At 44.3% G+C, this 27,551-nt stretch overlaps 1 protein-coding gene across 1 annotated transcript; it reads right to left on the reverse strand.

Annotated features, from left to right (window-relative positions):
- Positions 1 to 733: 733 nt before the first annotated feature.
- Positions 734 to 27,440, reverse strand: LOC142218048 (coagulation factor XIII B chain-like). The gene is made up of 11 exons (XM_075286444.1): positions 27,380 to 27,440; positions 22,594 to 22,794; positions 20,929 to 21,114; positions 20,351 to 20,527; positions 7,137 to 7,313; positions 6,010 to 6,189; positions 4,215 to 4,400; positions 3,766 to 3,948; positions 2,388 to 2,585; positions 2,117 to 2,296; positions 734 to 945 (listed from the first exon to the last, which is right to left on the reverse strand). Exons 1-11 carry the CDS (start codon positions 27,438 to 27,440, stop codon positions 734 to 736), a joined length of 1,941 nt encoding a protein of 646 aa, XP_075142545.1.
- Positions 27,441 to 27,551: the final 111 nt, after the last annotated feature.

A 27,551-nucleotide genomic window follows, 5' to 3' on the forward strand; every position in this document is an offset into this window, starting at 1 on the left:
GGAAACAGGGATACGGAGACTGGGTCACACTCAAGTTCAGTATTTATTTCATTTACGGTTCATAGACAGCCTTTGCAAAAGCACGAACAAACAAAACAAAACCTACTCGGCTGAGAACTGCAGTGGACCCAGACAGTCAGAGACAGACACAAAACGTCAGGTACAAACAGGTTTTACCCTGTACGGTTATTTTTCCAAAAATGGCTAAACAAAATAAGCCTTAACATTCAGGCAAATCGAGCATAGAAATCCTGCTCGTCTGAGCTACTAACTAAACAAAGAGTCCCTAACTATACTTGTGGCTTGCCACGTGGTCGACACACAGGGTAAAAACAAAGGCAACCTTTAACACTGGACTCTCACCAGTTGTCAGTGTGTTAGGACACAACCCTGCTCCTCCTCTCTCCCCTAGGTGCTACTCAGGAGTGAGAATTTGTCACCCTTTTATAGGCCTTTAATGAGGCCCAGCTCCCACCTGTACTTGAAGGCTCCTTCCTAGTAGGACAAGAAGAGGTTAACAGAGGAAACCAAGGTTTTACCTTAATTGTAACCTCACTTAACACATATAAGTTAGGAATCTGAATCTAAGAATAATGTCCAATGGACTCCTATCTCTGTATACACTCAAAACTTAACAAACTTAAATAACCCAGTAACAAGCTTATAGTATAGGTATTGCACTAATGTTCTACATTCTGCACATGCACTGCACATTTGCATATACCATGCATTTTTATCTTTGCCTTGGTATACATTTTGGATAGGTAAGTTGCCCAAATCTGCACTGACTCCTTAAGCCGTAAGCCATTCTGTACTCAGAATTTTCATATCCTGGTTTACATAAGAAATCTATAAACTCTCCATGCAAAAAATAATTGCTGTCAAAGTTCCACTTTAGACGCACATGGCTTCTGTCCATCTCTTCTGTAGATAATTCACATGGTTCTGTAAAAATAGCAAAAAAAGCAGATTACAAGCAGGTTTTTTCAGATGATATACACATTTTCTATAGTCTGGAATTAAAGGGGTGTTCAAACCAGTTTATTTTCTTAACCCTAGACAAGACTTAAAATAATCATATTTACTAGAGATGAGCGAGTAGTATTCGATAGAATACTACGGTATTCGAAATATTCATACTCGATCGAATACTACTAGCTATTCGCAGTAAATATTCGATTCAGAACCAGCATTCGGCAAATCAATGCTGGTTCTGCAGCAGGCTCGTCCTTGCTAGTCGGGAGAGCTGACAGCTTGCTGTTACGAGGGAGCTGACTTTTTCTCATAGGAATGCATTGACCAGCGTTGATTGGTCAGTGTACAGCATTCGGCCAATCAACGCTGGTTCTGCTGGAGGCTCGTCTGTGAGGAGGTGGAGTCTAAGATCGGATCACAGCAGTCTCCATTGTGGTCCTCTGCTACTCGTGGACTTGGTGACTCTCCTTTAGTCGAATAGTGGTTTCCCCTGAAACGAGCATTTTTTCCCATAGACTATAATGGGATTCGATATTTGATCGAGTAGTCGACTATTGAGGCTCTACTCGAAACGAATATCGAATCTCAAATATTTCACTATTCGCTTATCTGTAATATTTACCTTTCCATTCAGCCAAGAATCCAGCAAGAGTCTCCATTAGGGCCCCGATCTTCCTGACCTTGACGGGCGCATCAACCAATCAGTAGCTGAGGGGTGATTCTCTGTTCACATAGAGCATTAGTACTCGGCCACTGATTGGCTGACACGATCGTACACAAACAGGAAAGGAAGATCTGTGAACCCCCAACCAAACGGACACGTGAACACGTACTGTTTATTATTTTAGGCCTCCCTGAGGATTTAAAAAAATAAACTGGAACATCCCTTAAAGTGGACATGATAATTATTAAGCAGGGTTCACACTAGCGTCGGTGTCCGACAGCTAGTGTCCGATGCTAATGTCTGCGCAAAATCTTATCAAGTTTGTGAGTACCAAGTTCAGCAGTCTATAACATGATAAAACCTAGTGGTTACAAAACACATCCAAAAGGAAGAACCATATGTTACACAATATTCACTCAATGTAATAGTGTATATAATGCTGCCCATTTTGTATGGGTCTTGAAAATAATTCTTTACCTATACAAGTTGCTGGCGATTGCCAGTGCCCATTTGAGCAGTGAATAGTACTTTGGCCATTCAAGAAGTGATAGTCTAAGCAGCGGTATGTAACCACCGAGCCCGATTCGTAAGCTGTTTGTACGGCATCATCTATGCTGTGTTCTACCTTAGGAGGGGGGCCACAAGATTTCAATGAATCTAACAGAGATAAGAAGAGACATTTGTAAGCCAAGTCATGACTATAACATTGAGAGAGAAAAATAAAATAAAAACCTAGCTCATTTCATACCTTTCTTTATACAGGTAGGATATTGAATTTGACCATTTTTGCAGACTCCTTTCACTTCAGCGTACATTGGCAACTCAAAACCGTCCAAGCACTGAAATTCTACCATATCACCATGTAAAACATTTGAGTTCAAGTCTGAATTCCACAAAAGCTCCAAATTCCTTTCTTTCATGTCAGCCTCAGTAAGGGTACAGGGCTCTACAAAGTATGAAGCACACGTGTATTAGGGAAACATGTAAGTTCATGTAACAGTCTATAGAAATAGATTTTTCCATAACTATTGAAGATAGAAAATGCAGCAATGGCTTTGGATAATGCAGTGATGAAGAACAAGTCTGTCCCAAGATGTATTCTGTCTGTAATATAAGCATTGTAAGGTTCCCACCTACTACTCATTTTTGACTGAGAGGTTGTCCGGTGATGCTAGAACATCATATGTGTATCCTCTGTATTTTCATTATACAATGCATGACGTGGCAGCAATTTTAGTTTGCAACAGACAAATTGCAAAGTACTCATTACAAACCAAACAGTTCAGAATATTCAGGTTGAATTCTGCCATCTCGACAGTCCAAAGTTATAGGGACACCAGAATAAATTGAAAATGTTGGTTGGGAATGTCAATCTATGTGGGGCATGTTGCTAAAAGAATGGATGCAAATCTGTATAGGGTGGTGTCCAACATTGCAATCATCCACAGGACAGCTGACAAATGATTGCCCCTGTCTCATGCTCGGGCCTACCTCTGTCCCTGGAATGGCTGCAGATTCAGAGCCCTCATCAAGGCCAACTGGTGTGGAGCTCTTGGACAGGGTTCATAGTCCTGAAGTCAGCGCCTTGAACATCATAATGACCATCACTGAGAAGGGAAGAAAGACCGCCTTGGACCTACCTGGGCCTACCTCTTCCTTTTCAAGATGACTTCAAAGTTAAGGAAGGAAGGGGGCGGAGATACGTCCTGTGACGTTCCGTTTTGGAAGCAGTCAAACGGATCGTCACAGGATCCTCTGAATATGTGTCTGGGGTGGTCACATGACCACTCCACCAATAAGAGTAAATATGCATTTTGGGTTATAAAAGTAATTATAAAATAGGTGGGGGGAGGTGTTTAGTCTCCTGTTAAACTGCTATATTATCACGGACAACCCCTTTAATGCATATGTTTTTTTTTACTAAATGCCAAATACCCGTCTTGCTTCAAAAGACGTGTGTGTTAACGTGAATAACACCGCAGATGTGTAATAGGACCCTTGGTGACGCCATGTGCCGTCTAACAGGTGCTGTGCATGGGTTGCTGGGTATATGAGCTGTGACTATAAAATATACCCTGTGATGTCACATGATGCTGGTTATATTAGACACTCTGTAAAACACTTACGTAAGCATCTAGGCACTTCAGACCAGGTCCCACGTGTACAGTACACAGTTTTAGGCCCTTCCATAAGGTGGAAGCTGTGACATTTATATTCCACAGAAGAGCCATTTTCATAGCTGGCCAGGGGAGCGCCAACAAGTTCACCTTTGCTTATTACGGGTGGGGATTGGCAATAGTCATTGTTGGCTGAACAAAAATATAACAAAAATACATTAATATATATATCACGTGTCACACATTAGAAAGAGGCATTATTTACTAGGCCGAGACACAGAATGCTGAATCTTTTTTATAGTATGCAGATTATTTTGTACATTAACAGCAAAGAAGAACGTCTTATATTTTAGGATTAAGGATAACGTTTTTTTATTGGCTTTTTGACAATGAGCTATAGGGTAAAACTGACAACTAATAAGATACATTTGACGATAACTTCATGTAGAATTACTCACCAATACACTTCGGGGGTTCTGGCCATTTACCCTTTTTACATGTAATTTCCTTTGGTCCCTGCATGTCATATCCATCAGAACACTTGTACTGGACGACATCGCCACTGTGATAAACCTCAAGCCTCATAATAGCTGTCCCATATTCTATTTGCGGAGGTTTATCACATTTTATCTTTTGTTTGAGTTCTGTAAAAGGAAATGAGGAAAACCAATATTCTCAGACTGTATCCATCAGATTATATATATTCACTCATATTATATGGCCCATAAAACATATTGGCATTGACTTTTAATGTCTTGGAGTAACAAATATTTGCTCACTTTCCACTGAATTTGGTACATGGCATGCCTCGCTACCTAAAGAGAAAATGGTTATCTTTTTATTTTTAATAACATTTTAAGGGGTCTCCAGGCTTATGGCCAGAATAGGCATAAATATATGATCAATTGGGGGCCCTGATCCCCAAACCATTTATCTCATGGAGCCTCTTTTGGTGCCCGTCCAGTACAAAATAGCAGAAAGCTCCATCCATTGTCTATCGGCTGGGCGGCTTCACTGCAGCTCAGCTCCCAATGAAGTCAGTGAGTTCCAGTGAAGGTTCTGGACTGCTATACTGTGGACAGAGCTTTCTGCTTCCAGTCCTATATTGTGTATGGGATGGGACCAGAAGCGGCTCTGTACAGATGTTTGTCGGTCTCTTATAGATCATATATTTATGGCCTATCCTGAGGCTAAGCTATAAAAAGTTAGGCCCGGACAACCCCTTTAAAGGGATTCTATCATTGGATTTTTACATTTTTAAATAAACCTATCTTTATGTAGCCTTTAGAAAGACTATTGTAGACATACCTTTTGTTTTGTGATTGATGCAGCCAATTTCAAGAAAAACTCGTTATCTTCTTATGCAAATCAGTCTTCTCGGAGCACGGTGGGCGTTCCCCCAGTGTTGCGAGCACCCCCCGCATCATCATCCTGGACCTGCATCACTGACCCATCTTGATTGGTGTTCACTCCTTCTTCTCTTCTTTCTTCCTTGTCCCGTTGGCGTGAATGAAATTTCGTGCATGTGCTGTATGCTTGGCCACTTCAGCTTCGGGCCTACGAGCATACAGTGCATGTGCGAGATTTCAAGAAGTTTTTCTTGAAATTGGCTGCATCAATCACAAAACAAAAGTTATGACTACAATAGCCTAAAGGCTAAAGGCTACATGAAGATAGATTTAGTTCAAATGTAAAAATTCAATTATAGAATCCCTTTCAGACTGTCAGGCACGCCCTTCTGACTGTAAAGAGCTTTAGTACCAGGACCGATAGCTCTTTACCCAGGTCAAGCCGACAGTGCGCTGAATTCAGCGCACAGTCAGCTTTCCAGCAGTATATAGAACTGCCTGTGCCCCAAACCATGAAAGGTCCTCTTTAAGTGTCAAAGGTTGCTGAGTCCAGCTATAGAGTAGTAGAGGAACAAAAGACGCAAAGGAAAACAAAACAAAAACTCTTGGAACAAACGTTTCACTGTGTGCGTTTTTTTTAGCTGTGTTCCTTTGCCTTAAGGAGTTTCCTCATAAAGACAGACCCTCATTGGGACCCTCATCAATAAACCAAGATAGGAAGCTGTTTAATAAGAGCAGCTCCTTCTGAATGATCTGGGTTATCCAAGTATTACATGCTCACCCATTAATTTGTATGACTGCCTTATAATATCACTTTTTCACTGTGATAACAGCTGATCACCAAGGACCAGACGTCAGACCAGCCAAGGTAGACAGAAGTTCTCTTTTGAGATATTTCACTTACCTACACAGCTCGGTGGAGTTGTCCACTGTCCATTCTCACACTGGATTTGCTCAGGTCCGATTAACTTATAGTTATGATCACAATCGTAATGTGCTTTGTCTCCATTGCGATGTAGGGTGGGGTTACTGAGCAGGATACTATTGGCAGGACTGGGTGGCGGGGCACACTTGTTTTTTCTTTCTGTAATAAGCAAGTTATATTTTATTTATAATCCATTTCCTCTTCTTTGTAAGACTGAGTTCACACTACCATTGTTAATGTCCGTAGATCTCATCTGTCACACGATGAGAGCAATGGACTTTAAAAGACAGATGCAGACGGAGCCCCCTAAGTCTACATTCACACCAATGTAAAAATACATGACGTAAGCTTTCTGTTGTCTTTTTTTAAACTTTTCTGATGGAAAACTCAATCTGCGCCCATTACTCTGCTTATAGTTAATGTCTGTTGTCATTCTATGATAGATAACAGCAACGGACATTAACAACGGTAGTGTGAACCCACCCTACAGGTGATGTCTTAAGGCGAAGGCCTCATGTAGCGGGTTGCAGGGAGAAAGCACTGACAATTTTGTAAATCTCAGCATTTCCGCTGCACTTATTTATCTGCTATGTGTGGATGGGATCCACTAGTGACTGTAAAACGCTGCGCTTTTTCCCGTGGCATTTCTGCTGTGGCCAAACTGTGGCGTTTATGCCATGTGGGGCCGCAGCCTAAGTGAAATTTGTATGTCTTTTCTAGCCGGTGTAGATAGTTGAATGACTTGGGGTTTCGTTTGGTGTTTGAGTTAATAATTTATTAGATGCATCTGTGTAGTCAGGGGATAGGTCACCTTAAGCTGTCATCCAGGCCCTTGCAATGCCATAACATATTCTCCACATGATTTCTGAAAGTTTAACAAGGGATTGGGCTGAATAAACATCGGTGGAAACCATCTGTTTAGCAATTTATATAATCCATGAGGATACATCATATTTTTAGTGCAGATTTTTTTAATGAAGTCTATAAGTCTATGTAAATGGAATGGACAGGAGAAGGCGACAAACTGCGCCAACCCCTTCCCCCAAGAGAGCTTCCTACTGTGCAGCTATTGGTTGAAGTTCGCCTCACCGTAACTACAATGTTACCTTCACAAATCGGTGGCTGTGGATCCCATCCAAAGGAATAACACTGGATTATTTCTGAGCCTTTAACAGAATAATTTTCTTTGCAGTAGAAGTGTACCACATCTCTTTCTGTATATGATGGCTTTATTGGGTAGAATCCGCCGTTTTCCACCACTTCCAACCTTCCACAGGACATTTCTAAACGAAAAGACCATTTATTTTTATGATTATATAAATTAAGTAGGATTTACAGGGATTTGGAGACTGGGTTTTTTTTAGCTGATGCAACTGTGACAGAGTATCTTTGCCCAAGGACTATTCATAAAAGATGCATATTGGTTGTTGGGCTGGTATGACATGCAGCCACAATTCTGATTCTGGTTTTTTTTTTGTTTTTTTTTTACAGTTTCTTAGCCTCTGTTCATACATATATCTGAGCTTCCAGTCATAATTAAGATGTAACAGATCAACTTTCAAATGGATTCCAACTTTATCTTGATGGATCTTATTGATGGGTTCAGTTGGATTTCCCTTGAGGTTCCCAGTATTTTTTACACCAAGACAAGTGTTACACTATTTGCATGTATATAGCACCAACACATACAGTAGCACTTTACAATTTAGAGGTTATAAGTACAGTAGAGATGAGCGAACAGTGTTCTATCGAACTCATGTTCGATCGGATATTAGGCTGTTCGGCATGTTCGAATCGAATCGAACACCGCGTGGTAAAGTGCGCCATTACTCGATTCCCCTCCCACCTTCCCTGGCGCCTTTTTTGCTCCAATAACAGCGCAGGGTAGGTGGGACAGGAACTACGACACCGGTGACGTTGAAAAAAGTAGGCAAAACCCATTGGCTGCCGAAAACATGTGACCTCTAATTTAAAAGAACAGCGACGCCCAGCTTCGCGTCATTCTGAGCTTGCAATTCACCGAGGACGGAGGTTTCCGTCCAGCTAGCTAGGGCTTAGATTCTGGGTAGGCAGGGACAGGCTAGGATAGGAAGGAGAAGACAACCAACAGCTCTTGTAAGAGCTAAATTCCAGGGAGAAGCTTGTCAGTGTAACGTGGCACTGACGGGCTCAATCGCCGCAACCCAGCTTTCCCAGGATCCTGAATGGAATACACTGTCAGTGTATTCTCGTATACCCGATATATACCCCGATACCCGTTCCAACGGTGTGCCCCCCCACCTTCACCCCAGAAATACCCTGCAAGTCCCCTAGCAATAGAATTGGGGCTATATACACCCACAATTTTTACTACTGGTATACAGTGCCATTGTCTGACTGGGAATTCAAAGAATATATTGGGAATACAAATACCCTCATTTCTTGCTACTGCCATATAGTGCCAGTTTCTGACTGGTAATTCAAAGAATATATTGGGGTTACGTGCACCCACAATTTTTACTACTGGTATACAGTGCCATTGTCTGACTGGGAATTCAAAGAATATATTGGGAATACAAATACCCTCATTTCTTGCTACTGCCATATAGTGCCAGTGTCTGACTGGTAATTCAAAGAATATATTGGGGTTACGTGCACCCACAATTTTTACTACTGGTATACAGTGCCATTGTCTGACTGGGAATTCAAAGAATATATTGGGAATACAAATACCCTCATTTCTTGCTACTGCCATATAGTGCCAGTGTCTGACTGGTAATTCAAAGAATATATTGGGGTTACGTGCACCCACAATTTTTACTACTGGTATACAGTGCCATTGTCTGACTGGGAATTCAAAGAATATATTGGGAATACAAATACCCTCATTTCTTGCTACTGCCATATAGTGCCAGTTTCTGACTTGGAATTCAAAGAATATATTGGGGTTACGTGCACCCACAATTTTTACTACTGGTATACAGTGCCATTGTCTGACTGGGAATTCAAAGAGTATATTGGGAATACAAATACCCTCATTTCTTGCTACTGCCATATAGTGCCAGTTTCTGACTGGTAATTCAAAGAATATATTGGGGTTACGTGCACCCACAATTTTTACTACTGGTATACAGTGCCATTGTCTGACTGGGAATTCAAAGAATATATTGGGGTTATAAATACCCTCATTTCTTGCTACTGCCATATAGTGCCAGTTTCTGACTGGTAATTCAAAGAATATATTGGGGTTACGTGCACCCACAATTTTTACTACTGGTATACAGTGCCATTGTCTGACTGGGAATTCAAAGAATATATTGGGAATACAAATACCCTCATTTCTTGCTACTGCCATATAGTGCCAGTTTCTGACTGGGAATTCAAAGAATATATTGGGGTTACGTGCACCCACAATTTTTACTACTGGTATACAGTGCCATTGTCTGACTGGGAATTCAAAGAGTATATTGGGAATACAAATACCCTCATTTCTTGCTACTGCCATATAGTGCCAGTTTCTGACTGGTAATTCAAAGAATATATTGGGGTTACGTGCACCCACAATTTTTACTACTGGTATACAGTGCCATTGTCTGACTGGGAATTCAAAGAATATATTGGGGTTATAAATACCCTCATTTCTTGCTACTGCCATATAGTGCCAGTTTCTGACTGGTAATTCAAAGAATATATTGGGGTTACGTGCACCCACAATTTTTACTACTGGTATACAGTGCCATTGTCTGACTGGGAATTCAAAGAATATATTGGGAATACAAATACCCTCATTTCTTGCTACTGCCATATAGTGCCAGTTTCTGACTGGGAATTCAAAGAATATATTGGGGTTACGTGCACCCACAATTTTTACTACTGGTATACAGTGCCATTGTCTGACTGGGAATTCAAAGAATATATTGGGGTTATAAATACCCTCATTTCTTGCTACTGCCATATAGTGCCAGTTTCTGACTGGTAATTCAAAGAATATATTGGGGTTACGTGCACCCACAATTTTTACTACTGGTATACAGTGCCATTGTCTGACTGGGAATTCAAAGAATATATTGGGAATACAAATACCCTCATTTCTTGCTACTGCCATATAGTGCCAGTTTCTGACTGGGAATTCAAAGAATATATTGGGGTTACGTGCACCCACAATTTTTACTACTGGTATACAGTGCCATTGTCTGACTGGGAATTCAAAGAGTATATTGGGAATACAAATACCCTCATTTCTTGCTACTGCCATATAGTGCCAGTTTCTGACTGGTAATTCAAAGAATATATTGGGGTTACGTGCACCCACAATTTTTACTACTGGTATACAGTGCCATTGTCTGACTGGGAATTCAAAGAATATATTGGGGTTATAAATACCCTCATTTCTTGCTACTGCCATATAGTGCCAGTTTCTGACTGGTAATTCAAAGAATATATTGGGGTTACGTGCACCCACAATTTTTACTACTGGTATACAGTGCCATTGTCTGACTGGGAATTCAAAGAATATATTGGGGTTATAAATACCCTCATTTCTTGCTACTGCCATATAGTGCCAGTTTCTGACTGGTAATTCAAAGAATATATTGGGGTTACGTGCACCCACAATTTTTACTACTGGTATACAGTGCCATTGTCTGACTGGGAATTCAAAGAATATATTGGGAATACAAATACCCTCATTTCTTGCTACTGCCATATAGTGCCAGTTTCTGACTGGGAATTCAAAGAATATATTGGGGTTACGTGCACCCACAATTTTTACTACTGGTATACAGTGCCATTGTCTGACTGGGAATTCAAAGAATATATTGGGAATACAAATACCCTCATTTCTTGCTACTGCCATATAGTGCCAGTTTCTGACTGGGAATTCAAAGAATATATTGGGGTTACGTGCACCCACAATTTTTACTACTGGTATACAGTGCCATTGTCTGACTGGGAATTCAAAGAGTATATTGGGAATACAAATACCCTCATTTCTTGCTACTGCCATATAGTGCCAGTTTCTGACTGGTAATTCAAAGAATATATTGGGGTTACGTGCACCCACAATTTTTACTACTGGTATACAGTGCCATTGTCTGACTGGGAATTCAAAGAATATATTGGGGTTATAAATACCCTCATTTCTTGCTACTGCCATATAGTGCCAGTTTCTGACTGGTAATTCAAAGAATATATTGGGGTTACGTGCACCCACAATTTTTACTACTGGTATACAGTGCCATTGTCTGACTGGGAATTCAAAGAATATATTGGGGTTATAAATACCCTCATTTCTTGCTACTGCCATATAGTGCCAGTTTCTGACTGGTAATTCAAAGAATATATTGGGGTTACGTGCACCCACAATTTTTACTACTGGTATACAGTGCCATTGTCTGACTGGGAATTCAAAGAATATATTGGGGTTACGTGCACCCACAATTTTTACTACTGGTATACAGTGCCATTGTCTGACTGGGAATTCAAAGAATATATTGGGAATACAAATACCCTCATTTCTTGCTACTGCCATATAGTGCCAGTGTCTGACTGGTAATTCAAAGAATATATTGGGGTTACGTGCACCCACAATTTTTACTACTGGTATACAGTGCCATTGTCTGACTGGGAATTCAAAGAATATATTGGGAATACAAATACCCTCATTTCTTGCTACTGCCATATAGTGCCAGTTTCTGACTGGTAATTCAAAGAATATATTGGGGTTACGTGCACCCACAATTTTTACTACTGGTATACAGTGCCATTGTCTGACTGGGAATTCAAAGAATATATTGGGAATACAAATACCCTCATTTCTTGCTACTGCCATATAGTGCCAGTGTCTGACTGGGAATTCAAAGAATATATTGGGGTTACGTGCACCCACAATTTTTACTACTGGTATACAGTGCCATTGTCTGACTGGGAATTCAAAGAATATATTGGGGTTATAAATACCCTCATTTCTTGCTACTGCCATATAGTGCCAGTTTCTGACTGGTAATTCAAAGAATATATTGGGGTTACGTGCACCCTCAATTTTTACTACTGGTATACAGTGCCATTGTCTGACTGGGAATTCAAAGAGTATATTGGGAATACAAATACCCTCATTTCTTGCTACTGCCATATAGTGCCAGTGTCTGACTGGGAATTCAAAGAATATATTGGGGTTACGTGCACCCACAATTTTTACTACTGGTATACAGTGCCATTGTCTGACTGGGAATTCAAAGAATATATTGGGGTTATAAATACCCTCATTTCTTGCTACTGCCATATAGTGCCAGTTTCTGACTGGTAATTCAAAGAATATATTGGGGTTACGTGCACCCTCAATTTTTACTACTGGTATACAGTGCCATTGTCTGACTGGGAATTCAAAGAATATATTGGGAATACAAATACCCTCATTTCTTGCTACTGCCATATAGTGCCAGTTTCTGACTGGTAATTCAAAGAATATATTGGGGTTACGTGCACCCACAATTTTTACTACTGGTATACAGTGCCATTGTCTGACTGGGAATTCAAAGAGTATATTGGGAATACAAATACCCTCATTTCTTGCTACTGCCATATAGTGCCAGTGTCTGACTGGGAATTCAAAGAATATATTGGGGTTACGTGCACCCACAATTTTTACTACTGGTATACAGTGCCAATTTCTAACTAGGAATTCAAAATGCGCAAGGCTCCCGGAAAGGGACGTGGACGAGGCCGTGGGCGAGGTCGGGGGAATGGTTCTGGGGAGCAAGGTAGCAGTGAAGCCACAGGGCGTCCCGTGCCTACTCCTGTGGGGCAGCAAGCATTGCGCCACTCCACAGTGCCAGGGTTGCTTGCCACATTAACTAAACTGCAGGGTACAAACCTTAGTAGGCCCGAGAACCAGGAACAGGTCTTGCAATGGCTGTCAGAGAACGCTTACAGCACATTGTCCAGCAGCCAGTCAGACTCTGCCTCCTCTCCTCCTATTACCCAACAGTCTTGTCTTCCTTCCTCCCAAAATTCCGAAGCTTTACAGAACAATAACCCAAACTGTCCCTGCTCCCCAGAGCTGTTCTCCGCTCCTTTCATTGTCCCTCAACCTGCCTCTCCACGTCACGATTCCACGAACCTAACAGAGGAGCATCTGTGTCCAGATGCTCAAACACTAGAGTCTCCTCCATCTCCGTTCGATTTGGTGGTGGATGACCAGCAACCCACCCTCATCGACGATGATGTGACGCAGTTGCCGTCAGGGCATCCAGTTGACTGGCGCATTGTGCGGGAGGAGGAGATGAGACAGGAGTTGGAAGAGGAAGTGGTGGATGATGAGGACACTGACCCGACCTGGACAGGGGGGATGTCAAGCGGGGAAAGTAGTGTGGATGTTGAGGCAGGTGCAGCACCAAAAAGGGTAGCTAGAGGCAGAGGCAGAGGTCAGCAGCTTAGGCGAAGCCAGGCCACACCCGGAATCTCCCAAGATGTTCCAGTTCGTACCCAGCCCCGAAAAACTCCCACCTCGAGGGCACGTTTCTCGAAGGTGTGGAGTTTTTTCAAGGAATGCGCCGAGGACAGATATAGTGTTGTCTGCACAATTTGCCTCTCGAAATTGATTAGGGGCTCTGAGAAGAGCAACCTGTCCACCACTTCAATGCGCCGTCATTTGGAATCCAAGCACTGGAATCAGTGGCAGGCAGCAACGGCAGGACAAAGGCCGCCTGCCGTTCACGCCACTGCCACTGCCTCTGCCTCTGCCTCTGCCACTGCCACTGCTGACTGTGCTGGCGATGCACTCCAGAGGACGAGCCAGGACACCACTTCATCTGCCTCCGCCACTTTGTTGACTTCTACCTCATCCTCCCCTGGTCCTGTCTTATCTCCTTCTCCTGCACCATCAAAGGCACCATCAGGCGTTTCTTTACAACAACCCACCATCTCTCAGACATTGGAGCGGCGGCAGAAATACACTGCTAACCACCCACACGCGCAAGCCTTGAACGCCAACATCGCTAAACTGCTGGCCCAGGAGATGTTGGCGTTCCGGCTTGTTGAAACTCCCGCCTTCCTGGACCTGATGGCAACTGCGGCACCTCGCTATGCCGTCCCTAGCCGTCACTACTTCTCCCGGTGTGCCGTCCCCGCCTTGCACCAGCACGTGTCACTCAACATCAGGCGGGCCCTTAGTTCCGCGCTTTGCACAAAGGTCCACTTGACCACCGACGCGTGGACAAGTGCATGCGGACAGGGACGCTACATTTCACTGACGGCACACTGGGTGAATGTAGTTGAGGCTGGGACTGCTTCCCAAACTGGCCCGGTGTACCTCGTCTCCCCGCCTAACATTCCTGGCAGGGACACGAGAAGAACACCCCCCTCCTCCTCCTCCTCTACCGCCTCCTCCTCCGCCACCGCCTCCTCCTCCGCCACCGCCTCCTCCTCCGCTGTTAGATTGACCCCAGCTACGAGTTGGAAACGTTGCAGCACTGGCGTTGGTAGACGTCAGCAGGCTGTGCTGAAGCTGATCAGCTTGGGGGACAGACAGCACACTGCCTCCGAGGTGAGGGATGCCCTCCTCGATGAGACGGCAATATGGTTTGAGCCGCTGCACCTGGGCCCAGGCATGGTCGTTTGTGATAACGGCCGGAACCTGGTAGCAGCTCTGGAGCTTGCCGGACTCCAACATGTTCCATGCCTGGCCCACGTCTTCAACCTAGTGGTGCAACGTTTCCTAAAGAGCTACCCCAATGTTCCAGAGCTACTGGTGAAAGTGCGGCGCATGTGCGCCCACTTTCGCAAGTCGACAGTAGCCGCTGCTAGCTTAAAATCTCTCCAGCAACGCCTGCATGTGCCACAACACCGGCTTTTGTGCGACGTCCCCACACGCTGGAACTCAACGTTTCAGATGTTGAATAGAGTGGTTGAGCAGCAGAGACCTTTGATGGAATACCAGCTACAAAACCCTAGGGTGCCACAAAGTCAGCTGCCTCAGTTTCACATCCATGAGTGGCCATGGATGAGAGACCTTTGTGACATCCTACGGGTCTTTGAGGAGTCCACAAGGAGGGTGAGCTCTGAGGATGCGATGGTGAGCCTTACAATCCCGCTCTTGTGTGTTCTGAGAGAATCCCTGATTGACATCAGGGATAACTCAGATCACACAGAGGAGTTAGGGATAGCATCCGATCCGTCACAGCTGGAGAGTAGGTCCACACATCTGTCCGCTTCACTGCGTTTAATGGAGGAGGAGGAGGAAGAAGAGTTGTCCGATGATGTGATGGTGATACAGGAGGCTTCCGGGCAACTTCGAATCGTCCCATTGTTGCAGCGCGGATGGGTAGACATGGAGGATGAGGAGGAAATGGAGATTGAACTTTCCGGTGGGGCCAGAGGAGTCATGCCAACTAACACTGTGGCAGACATGGCTGAGTTCATGTTGGGGTGCTTTACAACCGACAAGCGTATTGTCAAAATCATGGAGGACAACCAGTACTGGATCTTTGCTATCCTTGACCCCCGGTATAAAAACAACATCTCGTCTTTTATTCCGGTAGAGGGGAGGGCCAATCGCATCAATGCTTGCCACAGGCAATTGGTGCAGAATATGATGGAGATGTTTCCAGCATGTGACAGTGGCGGCAGGGAGGGCAGTTCCTCCAGTAGGCAACCAAGTTCTCACCGGTCCACACAAACGAGGGGCACACTGTCTAAGGTCTGGGACACCTTGATGGCACCCCCTCGCCAAAGTGCCGCCACGGAGGGTCCTAGTGTCACCAGGCGTGAGAAGTATAGGCGCATGTTGCGGGAATACCTTTCCGACCACAGCCCTGTCCTCTCCGACCCCTCTGCGCCCTACACGTATTGGGTGTCGAAGTTGGACCTGTGGCTTGAACTTGCCCTATATGCCTTGGAGGTGCTGTCCTGTCCTGCCGCCAGCGTCCTATCTGAGAGGGTGTTCAGTGCAGCCGGTGGCATCATCACTGACAAGCGCACCCGTCTGTCAGCTGAGAGTGCCGACCGGCTCACTTTGATAAAAATGAACCACCACTGGATAGAGCCTTCATTTTTGTGCCCACCTGTGTAAAGCACCCCAACATGAAACTCCATGTCTGTACTCAACCTCTCCAATTCCTCCGCATCCTCATACTCATCCACCATAAGCGTTGCACAATTCTGCTAATACTAGGCTCCCTCCAACATGATTTCCCCCAACTCTGCTGGTTAGAGGCTCCCTCCACCCTGATTTCCACCAACTCTGCTGGTTAGAGGCTCCCTCCACCCTGCTTTCCCACAACTCTGCTGGTTAGAGGCTCCTTCCACCATGAATTTGCCCAAACTGGGCTGTTTAGAGGCTCCCTCCACCATGAATTGGTCCAAACTGGGCTGGTTAGAGGCTCCCTCCACCATTAATTGGTCCAAACTGGGCTGGTTAGAGGCTCCCTCCACCATGAATTTGCCCAAACTGGGCTGTTTAGAGGCTCCCTCCACCATGAATTTGCCCAAACTGGGCTGTTTAGAGGCTCCCTCCACCATGAATTGGTCCAAACTGGGTTTTTTAGAGGCTCCCTCCACCATGAATTTGTCCAAACTGGGGTGGTTAGAGGCTCCCTCCACCATTAATTGGTCCAAACTGGGCTGGTTAGAGGCTCCCTCCACCATTAATTGGTCCAAACTGGGCTGGTTAGAGGCTCCCTCCACCATTAATTGGTCCAAACTGGGCTGGTTAGAGGCTCCCTCCACCATGAATTTGCCCAAACTGGGCTGTTTAGAGGCTCCCTCCACCATGAATTTGCCCAAACTGGGCTGGTTAGAGGCTCCCTCCACCATGAATTGGTCCAAACTGGGGTTTTTAGAGGCTCCCTCCACCATTAATTGGTCCAAACTGGGCTGGTTAGAGGCTCCCTCCACCATTAATTGGTCCAAACTGGGCTGGTTAGAGGCTCCCTCCACCATGAATTTGCCCAAACTGGGCTGTTTAGAGGCTCCCTCCACCATGAATTTGCCCAAACTGGGCTGGTTAGAGGCTCCCTCCACCATGAATTGGTCCAAACTGGGGTTTTTAGAGGCTCCCTCCACCATGAATTGGTCCAAACTTGGCTGTTTAGAGGCTCCCTCCACCATGAATTGGTCCAAACTGGGGTGGTTAGAGGCTCCCTCCACCATTAATTGGTCCAAACTGGGCTGGTTAGAGGCTCCCTCCACCATTAATTGGTCCAAACTGGGCTGGTTAGAGGCTCCCTCCACCATGAATTTGCCCAAACTGGGCTGTTTAGAGGCTCCCTCCACCATGAATTTGCCCAAACTGGGCTGGTTAGAGGCTCCCTCCACCATGAATTGGTCCAAACTGGGGTTTTTAGAGGCTCCCTCCACCATGAATTGGTCCAAACTGGGGTGGTTAGAGGCTCCCTCCACCATTAATTGGTCCAAACTGGGCTGGTTAGAGGCTCCCTCCACCATTAATTGGTCCAAACTGGGCTGGTTAGAGGCTCCCTCCACCATGAATTTGCCCAAACTGGGCTGTTTAGAGGCTCCCTCCACCATGAATTTGCCCAAACTGGGCTGGTTAGAGGCTCCCTCCACCATGAATTGGTCCAAACTGGGGTTTTTAGAGGCTCCCTCCACCATGAATTGGTCCAAACTTGGCTGTTTAGAGGCTCCCTCCACCATGAATTGGTCCAAACTGGGGTGGTTAGAGGCTCCCTCCACCATTAATTGGTCCAAACTGGGCTGGTTAGAGGCTCCCTCCACCATTAATTGGTCCAAACTGGGCTGGTTAGAGGCTCCCTCCACCATGAATTTGCCCAAACTGGGCTGTTTAGAGGCTCCCTCCACCATGAATTTGCCCAAACTGGGCTGGTTAGAGGCTCCCTCCACCATGAATTGGTCCAAACTGGGGTTTTTAGAGGCTCCCTCCACCATGAATTGGTCCAAACTGGGGTGGTTAGAGGCTCCCTCCACCATTAATTGGTCCAAACTGGGCTGGTTAGAGGCTCCCTCCACCATTAATTGGTCCAAACTGGGCTGGTTAGAGGCTCCCTCCACCATGAATTTGCCCAAACTGGGCTGTTTAGAGGCTCCCTCCACCATGAATTTGCCCAAACTGGGCTGGTTAGAGGCTCCCTCCACCATGAATTGGTCCAAACTGGGGTTTTTAGAGGCTCCCTCCACCATGAATTGGTCCAAACTTGGCTGTTTAGAGGCTCCCTCCACCATGAATTGGTCCAAACTGGGGTGGTTAGAGGCTCCCTCCACCATTAATTGGTCCAAACTGGGCTGGTTAGAGGCTCCCTCCACCATTAATTGGTCCAAACTGGGCTGGTTAGAGGCTCCCTCCACCATGAATTTGCCCAAACTGGGCTGTTTAGAGGCTCCCTCCACCATGAATTTGCCCAAACTGGGCTGGTTAGAGGCTCCCTCCACCATGAATTGGTCCAAACTGGGGTGGTTAGAGGCTCCCTCCACCATTAATTGGTCCAAACTGGGCTGGTTAGAGGCTCCCTCCACCATGAATTGGTCCAAACTGGGGTTTTTAGAGGCTCCCTCCACCATGAATTGGTCCAAACTTGGCTGTTTAGAGGCTCCCTCCACCATTAATTGGTCCAAACTGGGCTGGTTAGAGGCTCCCTCCACCATGAATTGGTCCAAACTGGGTTTTTTAGAGGCTCCCTCCACCATGAATTTGCCCAAACTGGGCTGTTTAGAGGCTCCCTCCACCATGAATTGGTCCAAACTGGGTTTTTTAGAGGCTCCCTCCACCATGAATTGGTCCAAACTTGGCTGTTTAGAGGCTCCCTCCACCATTAATTGGTCCAAACTGGGCTGGTTAGAGGCTCCCTCCACCATGAATTGGTCCAAACTGGGTTTTTTAGAGGCTCCCTCCACCATGAATTTGCCCAAACTGGGCTGTTTAGAGGCTCCCTCCACCATGAATTGGTCCAAACTGGGTTTTTTAGAGGCTCCCTCCACCATTAATTGGTCCAAACTGGGCTGGTTAGAGGCTCCCTCCACCATTAATTGGTCCAAACTGGGCTGGTTAGAGGCTCCCTCCACCATGAATTTGCCCAAACTGGGCTGGTTAGAGGCTCCCTCCACCATGAATTGGTCCAAACTGGGTTTTTTAGAGGCTCCCTCCACCATGAATTTGCCCAAACTGGGCTGGTTAGAGGCTCCCTCCACCATGAATTGGTCCAAACTGGGGTTTTTAGAGGCTCCCTCCACCATGAATTTGCCCAAACTCTGCTGGTTAGAGGCTCAATCCACCCTGATTTTCAAAACAAATGTTGGTGCCAACCTCAACTTACTACAAGGGCCAAATTCACTGCTGGTGACAAGCTCTCCTCACTGCAAGTGCCAAATACACATGTTTCAAGGTGTTTTCCTACTGTCAGAGAGGTGGTATTGAGTGTGTAAAGTGTGTAGTTGTTAGGCTGTGATGTTGGGGTAATAGAGGGTCTTTGGTGTGTTAGATGCCCCCAGACATGCTTCCCCTGCTGTCCCAGTGTCATTCCAGAGGTGTTGGCATCATTTCCTGGGGTGTCATAGTGGACTTGGTGACCCTCCAGACACGGATTTGGGTTTCCCCCTTAACGAGTATCTGTTCCCCATAGACTATAATGGGGTTCGAAACCCGTTCGAACACACGAACATTGAGCGGCTGTTCGAATCGAATTTCGAACCTCGAACATTTTAGTGTTCGCTCATCTCTAAAGTACAGACTTAGTAATAACTAAGCATTTCAGAGAAGGAATGAGGGTCCTATTCTTAAAGTAAAATATTAGAAGCCCTGATAGAAAGCAGTGCCAGTGTGAAGACTATTTCAAATCTTAGAGAAGATAAGATAAGATAATCCTTTAATAGTCCCACCGTGGGGAAATTTCAGTGTGTTACAGCAGCATAGTAATACAGATACAGGATAATACACAGTAATATATTACAGAAGTAGACACATTTATGCTGAGAAAAATACTAGGAATCAATAGTAGCTAAGGAAAGAAAGAAAGAAAGAAAGAAAGAAAGAAAGAAAGAAAGAAAGAAAGAAAGAAAGAAAGAAAGAAGGAAGACTTCAGGATCATTTAGTTCTCTCTCTTCGCCTGGGCTGATGTAGATTATGTAGCCTGGCCATGGTTGGAAGGAAGGACCTGTGATAGCGCTCCTTCTCACACTTGGGGTGAAGCAGACGGTCACTTACAGTGCTGCCAAATGCCATCAAGGTCTTATACATGGGGTGGGATTTATTCTCCTGCATGGCGCTCACCATGGACAGTCCTTCTGTCACCCACCACCTGTACTGGGTCCAGGACATTATTTACCCCATACTTACTATTATATTATATTGAACATACTGGTCAGTAAGACTTACTTGTGCAGCTTGGTGTAGAGGACCAGCCTCTTGGGAGACACTCAATCCAATCTGCATTGGTCCCAGAAGTAGTGTAATAACCCTCATTGCACTGGTATTGTACAGTCTCTATAACACGAAATGTTCTCTTTGTCGATATGTAATGGCCATTAGTAAGAGGAGGAGTTTCACACCTATCTAATACATAAAAATGAAGCAGCGATAGATATATTATATGATTTAATCTGTTCATAATCCATATTCACGTACAGTATATTGTAAAATATGTCCGGATTTTTCCATTGGTTGGACTAGCTACCCAATGTAGCGTCCATTCCATCTGTGAAATATAGTGATATAAGTCTCATGGCCCAGGCTATCTTGTCATAGTTAGCGTCCCCTTCTTTGGATCCTCTGTATGGTCCTTGAAGGCATCAGCTCCCATCCTGGGACATCAGGAAAACCTTTCCCAGAGAAAGTTATTGGAAAGATTTTCCCAATTTGTCATGCCAAGATCCGATTCCACCTGGGGCTCTGATATATTGCCATGTAAGTTGTGATTTTTATAGACAAATATTTATAAAAAAAAAAGTTCCTACCATTTATCTGATGACATCCTGGGGGAGGTAGCCATTTTCCAGATGTACAGTTTATTGTTTCAGTTTTACCTCCACTTGTAGTAGTGAAGCCTTCATGGCAACTGTATTGAATGGTGTCAAATGCTTTATACAACTCCTTGGCGTTGTGCAAAATTCCATTTGGAAGTGATGGTTTGAGACATTTTTCTGGCAAACAAACAAGGGATTTATGGTTCTATAAGTGATCAGGTTAAATGTTGCCATGATTGTATTTGTAGAGTCTCAATTTTTACACCTTAAATTTTTTTGTTTAAGAGTAGTTTTATAAAGGTATATAAAAATAGGGGGTATAGAAGGGAAGAAAAAAAAAAAAAGGAAATGAACAGGGGCACAATCAGTAATAATAACATGCTGCATACATAGGATAATATATCATCGGTGGACTATTAAAGGAGCGATAGGGTAGGACAAAGTTGAACTCAGAACGTGAGTGTCAAAGCCCAAAATCTCATAGAGCATGATCTTCCGAAACTGTTTAAAGAGAGGGCACTCCGAGAATAAATGAAATAGAATGGCCACAGGGGATTGACATCACCAACATTCATTCAGGATTGCTTGATTCAGGGTGTGAAGCAATGCTGGGGTATGCTACCAAACCCTATTAGTAATGTAAAGGGAGGTGTTGGCTCCCTGGTCCCATATTTGTGTATATTGTTTGACCTGTAGGTAACGTCATGTAATATATTTGGGGAGGCATATTTGCACTCAAATGTCATAGGAGATGTATGTCTATAAGGTCTACTTTATGAAATAGTTCCGAATGGAACCGTGGCCTGACAGATTTAAGGTCAACCCAGCCACAAACCCAGAATGCTATAGGAATGAGCTCATTGGGAACCTTAAGGACATCAAAGGGTATCTTTCGATACAATTTTCCAAACATCTGTAGTAGGGGCCATGGGTCCAAGAAGTTCTGCTGAAGGCAGTGAGTGGGGATGAGTAGGGATTGCACCAGGAATTAGTTTGGATGTGTCAGGGTTAGCCACAATTTTTCAATCTCCATTCAGTTAGAGTAAGTGGGGAGTGTAGGCTAGACCTGTAACGTGACATCACTGTGTGCGTTATCCCTGTAACATGACATCACTATGTATATTATCTCTATACTGTGACATCATTGTGTTCATTATCTGTATTGTAAAATCACTATGGGGGTATTACTCATGTCCAATTTTATGTTGCTGCTCCAAAGGAGGGCAATCTTCATTTATGATGAGGCTGCATCTCATCATAAATTAGGTGCATACTTCCAGTGCCCTTGTGCCTAGGTGCAAATCCATGCCAACCACTTGCTGGCATAGATTTTGCAGTGGGAAATTCTTCTCTAGCCTCAATCAGGCAGGAGTCAGCCACTAGGGATTGGCCCAGGTTAAAGACTGCTACCGCCATTGTATACTGTGCAATGCTCGTATGACTGAGTGTGAACCACCCTGGGTTTACAACCAGAGGGCCCTGGCTTCATGGTGGGCCTAGTCCATTTGCCCAAGTCTCCTGACCTCAACCTTGATACCCCCAGGACTGCATCACCACCTGTGCACATCACAAATAGACATGTGTATCGTAATAAAAGGCTCAGTGACATCTGGACATTTGCTAATTTGTGTCTTCAAACAATAAGACTAAACTTACTGAGACATATTGCTGGAGGATCCCATCCATCTGATGTGCATGTGATTTCTTCTTCTTGCTTTCCAGACTGAAAAGAGTACCCAGCTGAACAAGACACAGATAACTTCTTCCCCTCTTTCATTGGGAAATAAAACTTTTTGAATATGTAATAGTATTGAGCAATCTTTCCATTGTCTATGTCAGGAAGCTCACACACATTGTCTGTAAAAGCATAAAAAGTGAATAAAATAGGTATAGCTGTTCAACTCTAGTTATTAGTAGACTAAGTAAAATATACTTTGTACATATAATGGAATTATGTAACTAAGAAGTATTCATAACATTGTAATACCTGATCGATACGGAACAATACAAAGCATTAAATGCATTATAGCAAATCCAGTGATCTGGTAAACAGACAGCATTGGAGAAAATAGAGAAATGATTATATACCTCTGTGGCCCAGACATTACTAGTCTTCTATTCAGAGTCCCAGAGTGTCTAGCCTCCTTCTTCTCTTCCACCTGCAAACTCAGGATGGAAAACACAGAGTTCATTGTCCTTTCCCCACCTCACCCAGCCTCCCGACCTGATGTATCAAGCAAAGTTAATGTCTCCACCTTTACCCCAATCTCACAAACCCAGTTTCATTCTGCCCTGTCCTTCAAACCACACATAATAGCTTTTCGCACCTGCATTGAATTTCAAGAGCAAGAGCGGCCTCCCAAAAATGGCCGCCGGCCGGCATTTGCTGGTGTCTCACTGGCAGAGCCAACTGCACAGGCGTCGGAGGTGACGCAGGAGGAAGACGACAGAGAAGGGGAGGATCCAGCTGAAGATAGAGGCGTCGGAGGATCGTGTTCTCGAGCAGCGGTGGGGACGCCCCCATTGCATTTTCAGCGCTGGGCCCCGCCCCCATCGCTGCCAGAGAACTAATTTGCATACCAGTAAAAAACGGTATTTCTAAGGAACGGTGCGGCGGAGATCCCATCTAAAGGTAAGAGACGAATAGCCTTTCTAAAGGCTATTCCGACGTGTTATCCACAAAAAAAGAGGTTTTAATGGTAGAATCCCTTTAAAATTTTAAAGCAGACATACCAGGCCATTCACAACTGTCCCCCCAATGTATCTCTGACTTAATATCCCAATAGCTCCCCACTTATAATCTCTGATCCGCACAAAACCTCCTTCTCCGCTCTCTTCTTATTTGCTCTTCACTAAACTGTCTACAAGATTTCTCCTGTACTCCCCCTATACTCTGAACTCACTACCTCAATACAAAAAACTACCCCCATAATGACATCCTTCTTAGAGCACCTGAAAACCCATCTCTTCAGGAAAGCCTTCATCCTTCAATAACACTGCTGCTCTATTTTTTGATGGATCAGAAACCTCTTTCATTTTCACAGACGGACTCTGATATTGAAAGTCAGTGAGTCCATGAGAAAATGAATGGCAGAATACCAAGGATCAGTATGGTCGCATAAATATATGCTAAAATGACAAGACTCAAGTCTTGAAATGTCTGTTTTGTTTTATTGTTTATATGCAGACCATAATACTAGTGTTATGACCCAGTCTTTGCAATCTCAGCCTGTTAGGTTCAGGCTGTCTGAACGGCATTCTGCGTGTGAATCATCTGACACACGTCAGGGGAATGTTCACACTGGGCATGTGGTCTCTACGGTAGAACTCATGCATGAATCACGTGATGAGTTGCATCGCGAGTCAGTGCTCTAGTGTGTCTTTGCCTCTGAAGGGGTTAAGTCCTCTGCAGTGCTGAAGACTCATTACAGGCTGTGGGAGGTTCGGAGCGCCACCTTTCTGATTACTCCTGCTTCTGGCTAAATAACTCCGCTTTGCATGCTGTAAGTTGCCAGTCTTAAGCTTCAGTTGCCGGTGGATTCCTGAAGTGATTTGTCTGCCAGAATTTGCTGTTATCATCTGTGTCTGAGTCCTGGTCCGTTCTGTTTTCCTTGCTGCCTATTCATCCTATTTGGATATTTGATAAGTATTGAGCATTTTGATCCAAGCATAGTTGTTCCGGGTGCGGTGAACCCTAGCCTTTTACTGCTTGGATGTTTGGAATTTTTGTAGGGTTTTCTGTGTGTGATACTAAGTTCTGTTTTTCCTATCCCTTTGCATAGTGTCAGTATTTCTGTTTCACATTTATTTTCTGCTCTATACTTTGTGTTCCCTCACATTCCCCATTAGTCCAGCCGGACACCTGTGGGGGGCTTTTTCTGTATCTTACCTCTCCTTCCTAAATGTGAAACAAGTCAGGTTTTCTGTTTCACTTGTAGGTGAGTTATTTCTCCAGCTGTGCTTGTGCCCTCTAGTGTGCAAGGCAGGGGTTAGGACAGGGGTAGGCAATTAATTTTAAGAAATTGTAACGGTTCTAGAGGGCCATGCGCGTCGTGGCAAATTTAGCTCCACCCACTTCTCCGCTGACTCCGCCCATTCTCAATCATTTTCCCATGTGCCCCACAAAGTAAAATCCTCCTACAGTCACACTTAGATTATACACCCCCACATTATAACGTTTCCCTCCAAATGTCCCACAGTATTAAGTCCCTCTCCTGGTGCCTCAGTATAAAACAACAGAAACTAGAGGGGACATTAATCTGGGGCAGCTGGAGGGGGACTGGTGGCAACTAGAGGCAGACATGTCCTCCTCCAGCTACCCCCCACGGTTTAATATCCTCCTCTAGCTGCCCCAGTTTAATGTCACCCTCCATCTGCCCCTTAGTTTAATGTCCCCCCTACATGTGCATTAAGTTTAACTGCCCCCCTACATCTGCCCCTAGTCCTCCCTCTTGCTCACACATGCTGTCTCTTCTCTCTTTATCATCCAGCAGCCCCCATTGCCGGCAGCTTGCAGAAAGCACACAGTCCCATGTGGCTCTCCCCACTAACGAGTCATAGTCTATCCTGGTGATAGGCTGTGATGACATCATCACAGGTCCTTGAAAAAGCTTCCACTAGCTATGCGGGCCGGATAGAAGCAGTCAGAGGGCCCCCTGTACTCTGATACCCCTAAATAACATCCAGTGCAACCTTCAGAAATCACTTTATTAGTTAAGAGTCCAGCTGTGTATAATTTAGCCTCAGTATAAATACACCTGTTCTGTGAAGGCCTCAGAGGTTTGTTAGAGAACAATAGTGAACAAACAGCATCATGAGGATCAAGAAACTCACCAGACAGGTCAAAGATAAGGTTGTGGAGAAGTTTAAAGCAGGGTTAGGTTATAAAAAGATATTCCAAGCAGCTTTGAGCATCCCAAAGAGCACTGTTCAATCCTCACCCAAAAATAGAAAAAGTATTCTACAACTGCAAAACTACTAAGACATGGCCGTCCACCTAAACTGACAGATGGAGCAAGGAGACCAGTGGTCAGAGAAGCAGCCAAGAGGCTCATGGTCATGGAGGAGCTGCAGAAATCCACAGCTCAGGGGCAGAATCTGTCCAGAGGGCAACTATAAGTGATGCACTCCACATATCTAGCCTTTTTGGAAGAGTATCAAGAAGAAAACCATTGTTGTGAAAGAAAGACATAAGAAGTTCTGTTTGCAGTTTACCACAAGCCATATAGGGGACACAGGAAACATGTAGAAGAAGCTCTGCTGGTCAGATGAGACCAAAGTTGAACTTTTTGGCCTAAATGAAAAGGGCTATGTGTGGTGGAAAAGTAACCCTGTTCATCCCTCTGACCACACCATCCCTACTGTGTAACATGGTGGTGGCAGGAACATGCTGTGGGGAGGCTTTTCTTCAGAAAGGAAGCTGGTCAGAGTTGATGGGAAGATGGATGGAGTTACAGTAAATACAGGGCAATTCTGGAAGAAAGGCTGAAAGACTTGAGACTGGGAAGGAGATTCACCTTCCAGTAACACAATGACCCTAAAAATACAGCCAGAGCTACAGTGGAATGGTTTAGATCAAAGAATATTCATGTGTTAGAATGGATAAGTCAAAGTCCAGACCTAAATCCCATTGAGTATCTGTGGCAAGACATGAAAATTGCTGTTCACAGACGCTCTCCATCCAATCTGGCTGAGCTTGAGCTATTTTGAAATCCACTGGAGCACCACTGTTGCCTCGGAGAACTGATCTAAGGATCCCAGTTGAACCCCTGTGATCTGAATTGATAACCCAGAAACCCCCTGTCATTAGATTTTGTCTTTTCTCTTGATCAGTTGTCAATGGATACAACTGTGAATGGAGAAACTTTCTATGGTCTGCCATTTGTCAGAAACCCAACCATGATTTCTTTATTGTGGCCAGATTATTTTCATATGCATGTAGTCTCTCTGCCTGATGACTTTTCCATGATATGGAAATCATGGATGGATTTCTGGCAAGTCGCAGACTGTAGAAAGTTCCTGCATTCATCGCTGTATCCAATGGCAACCTATCAAAGATGGTTCAGGAAAATCTTTAAAACTCTACAAATTTCATAATGGCCTATATTTGCAAAAATATTTAAGAATGAATTGTCTTCAAATTTTAAAATATGGTTATATTCATTGGACTATCAATTTTAAAAAGGTGCGTAACCCTTTAAATGAGATTGACCAGCAAATAGACCATGTGATGTCACTGTTATTAATGTCCTAAGGATAGGTCATCAATGCCTAAATCCATGAAAGCCCATTGCATAGAACAGTGGCATGGGAATCAATCTTGGTGAACATTACACGATAACACAATAAGCAAGTTATCCCCAATTGCCATTTTCGATATAAACAGGGGAAAAGAGAGATAATAACACAATGCAAACAGAAAAATATTGCAGAATTATCTTACCTTCTGCTGCACATGATACAGAGAACACTAAACCCAACAGCAAGAAATTCTGTACCTCCATTGTCCTATTCTGCTGTTCATGTTTCTGTCCTAATATTTGTAAATCCTACAGATTTTACTCAACTGGTTCTGTTAATTATTTACAAGGCTTTTAATGATTAGACCTTTTAGT

Source organism: Leptodactylus fuscus, chromosome 9, assembly GCF_031893055.1.
Source record: "Leptodactylus fuscus isolate aLepFus1 chromosome 9, aLepFus1.hap2, whole genome shotgun sequence".
Lineage (NCBI taxonomy): Eukaryota > Metazoa > Chordata > Amphibia > Anura > Leptodactylidae > Leptodactylus > Leptodactylus fuscus.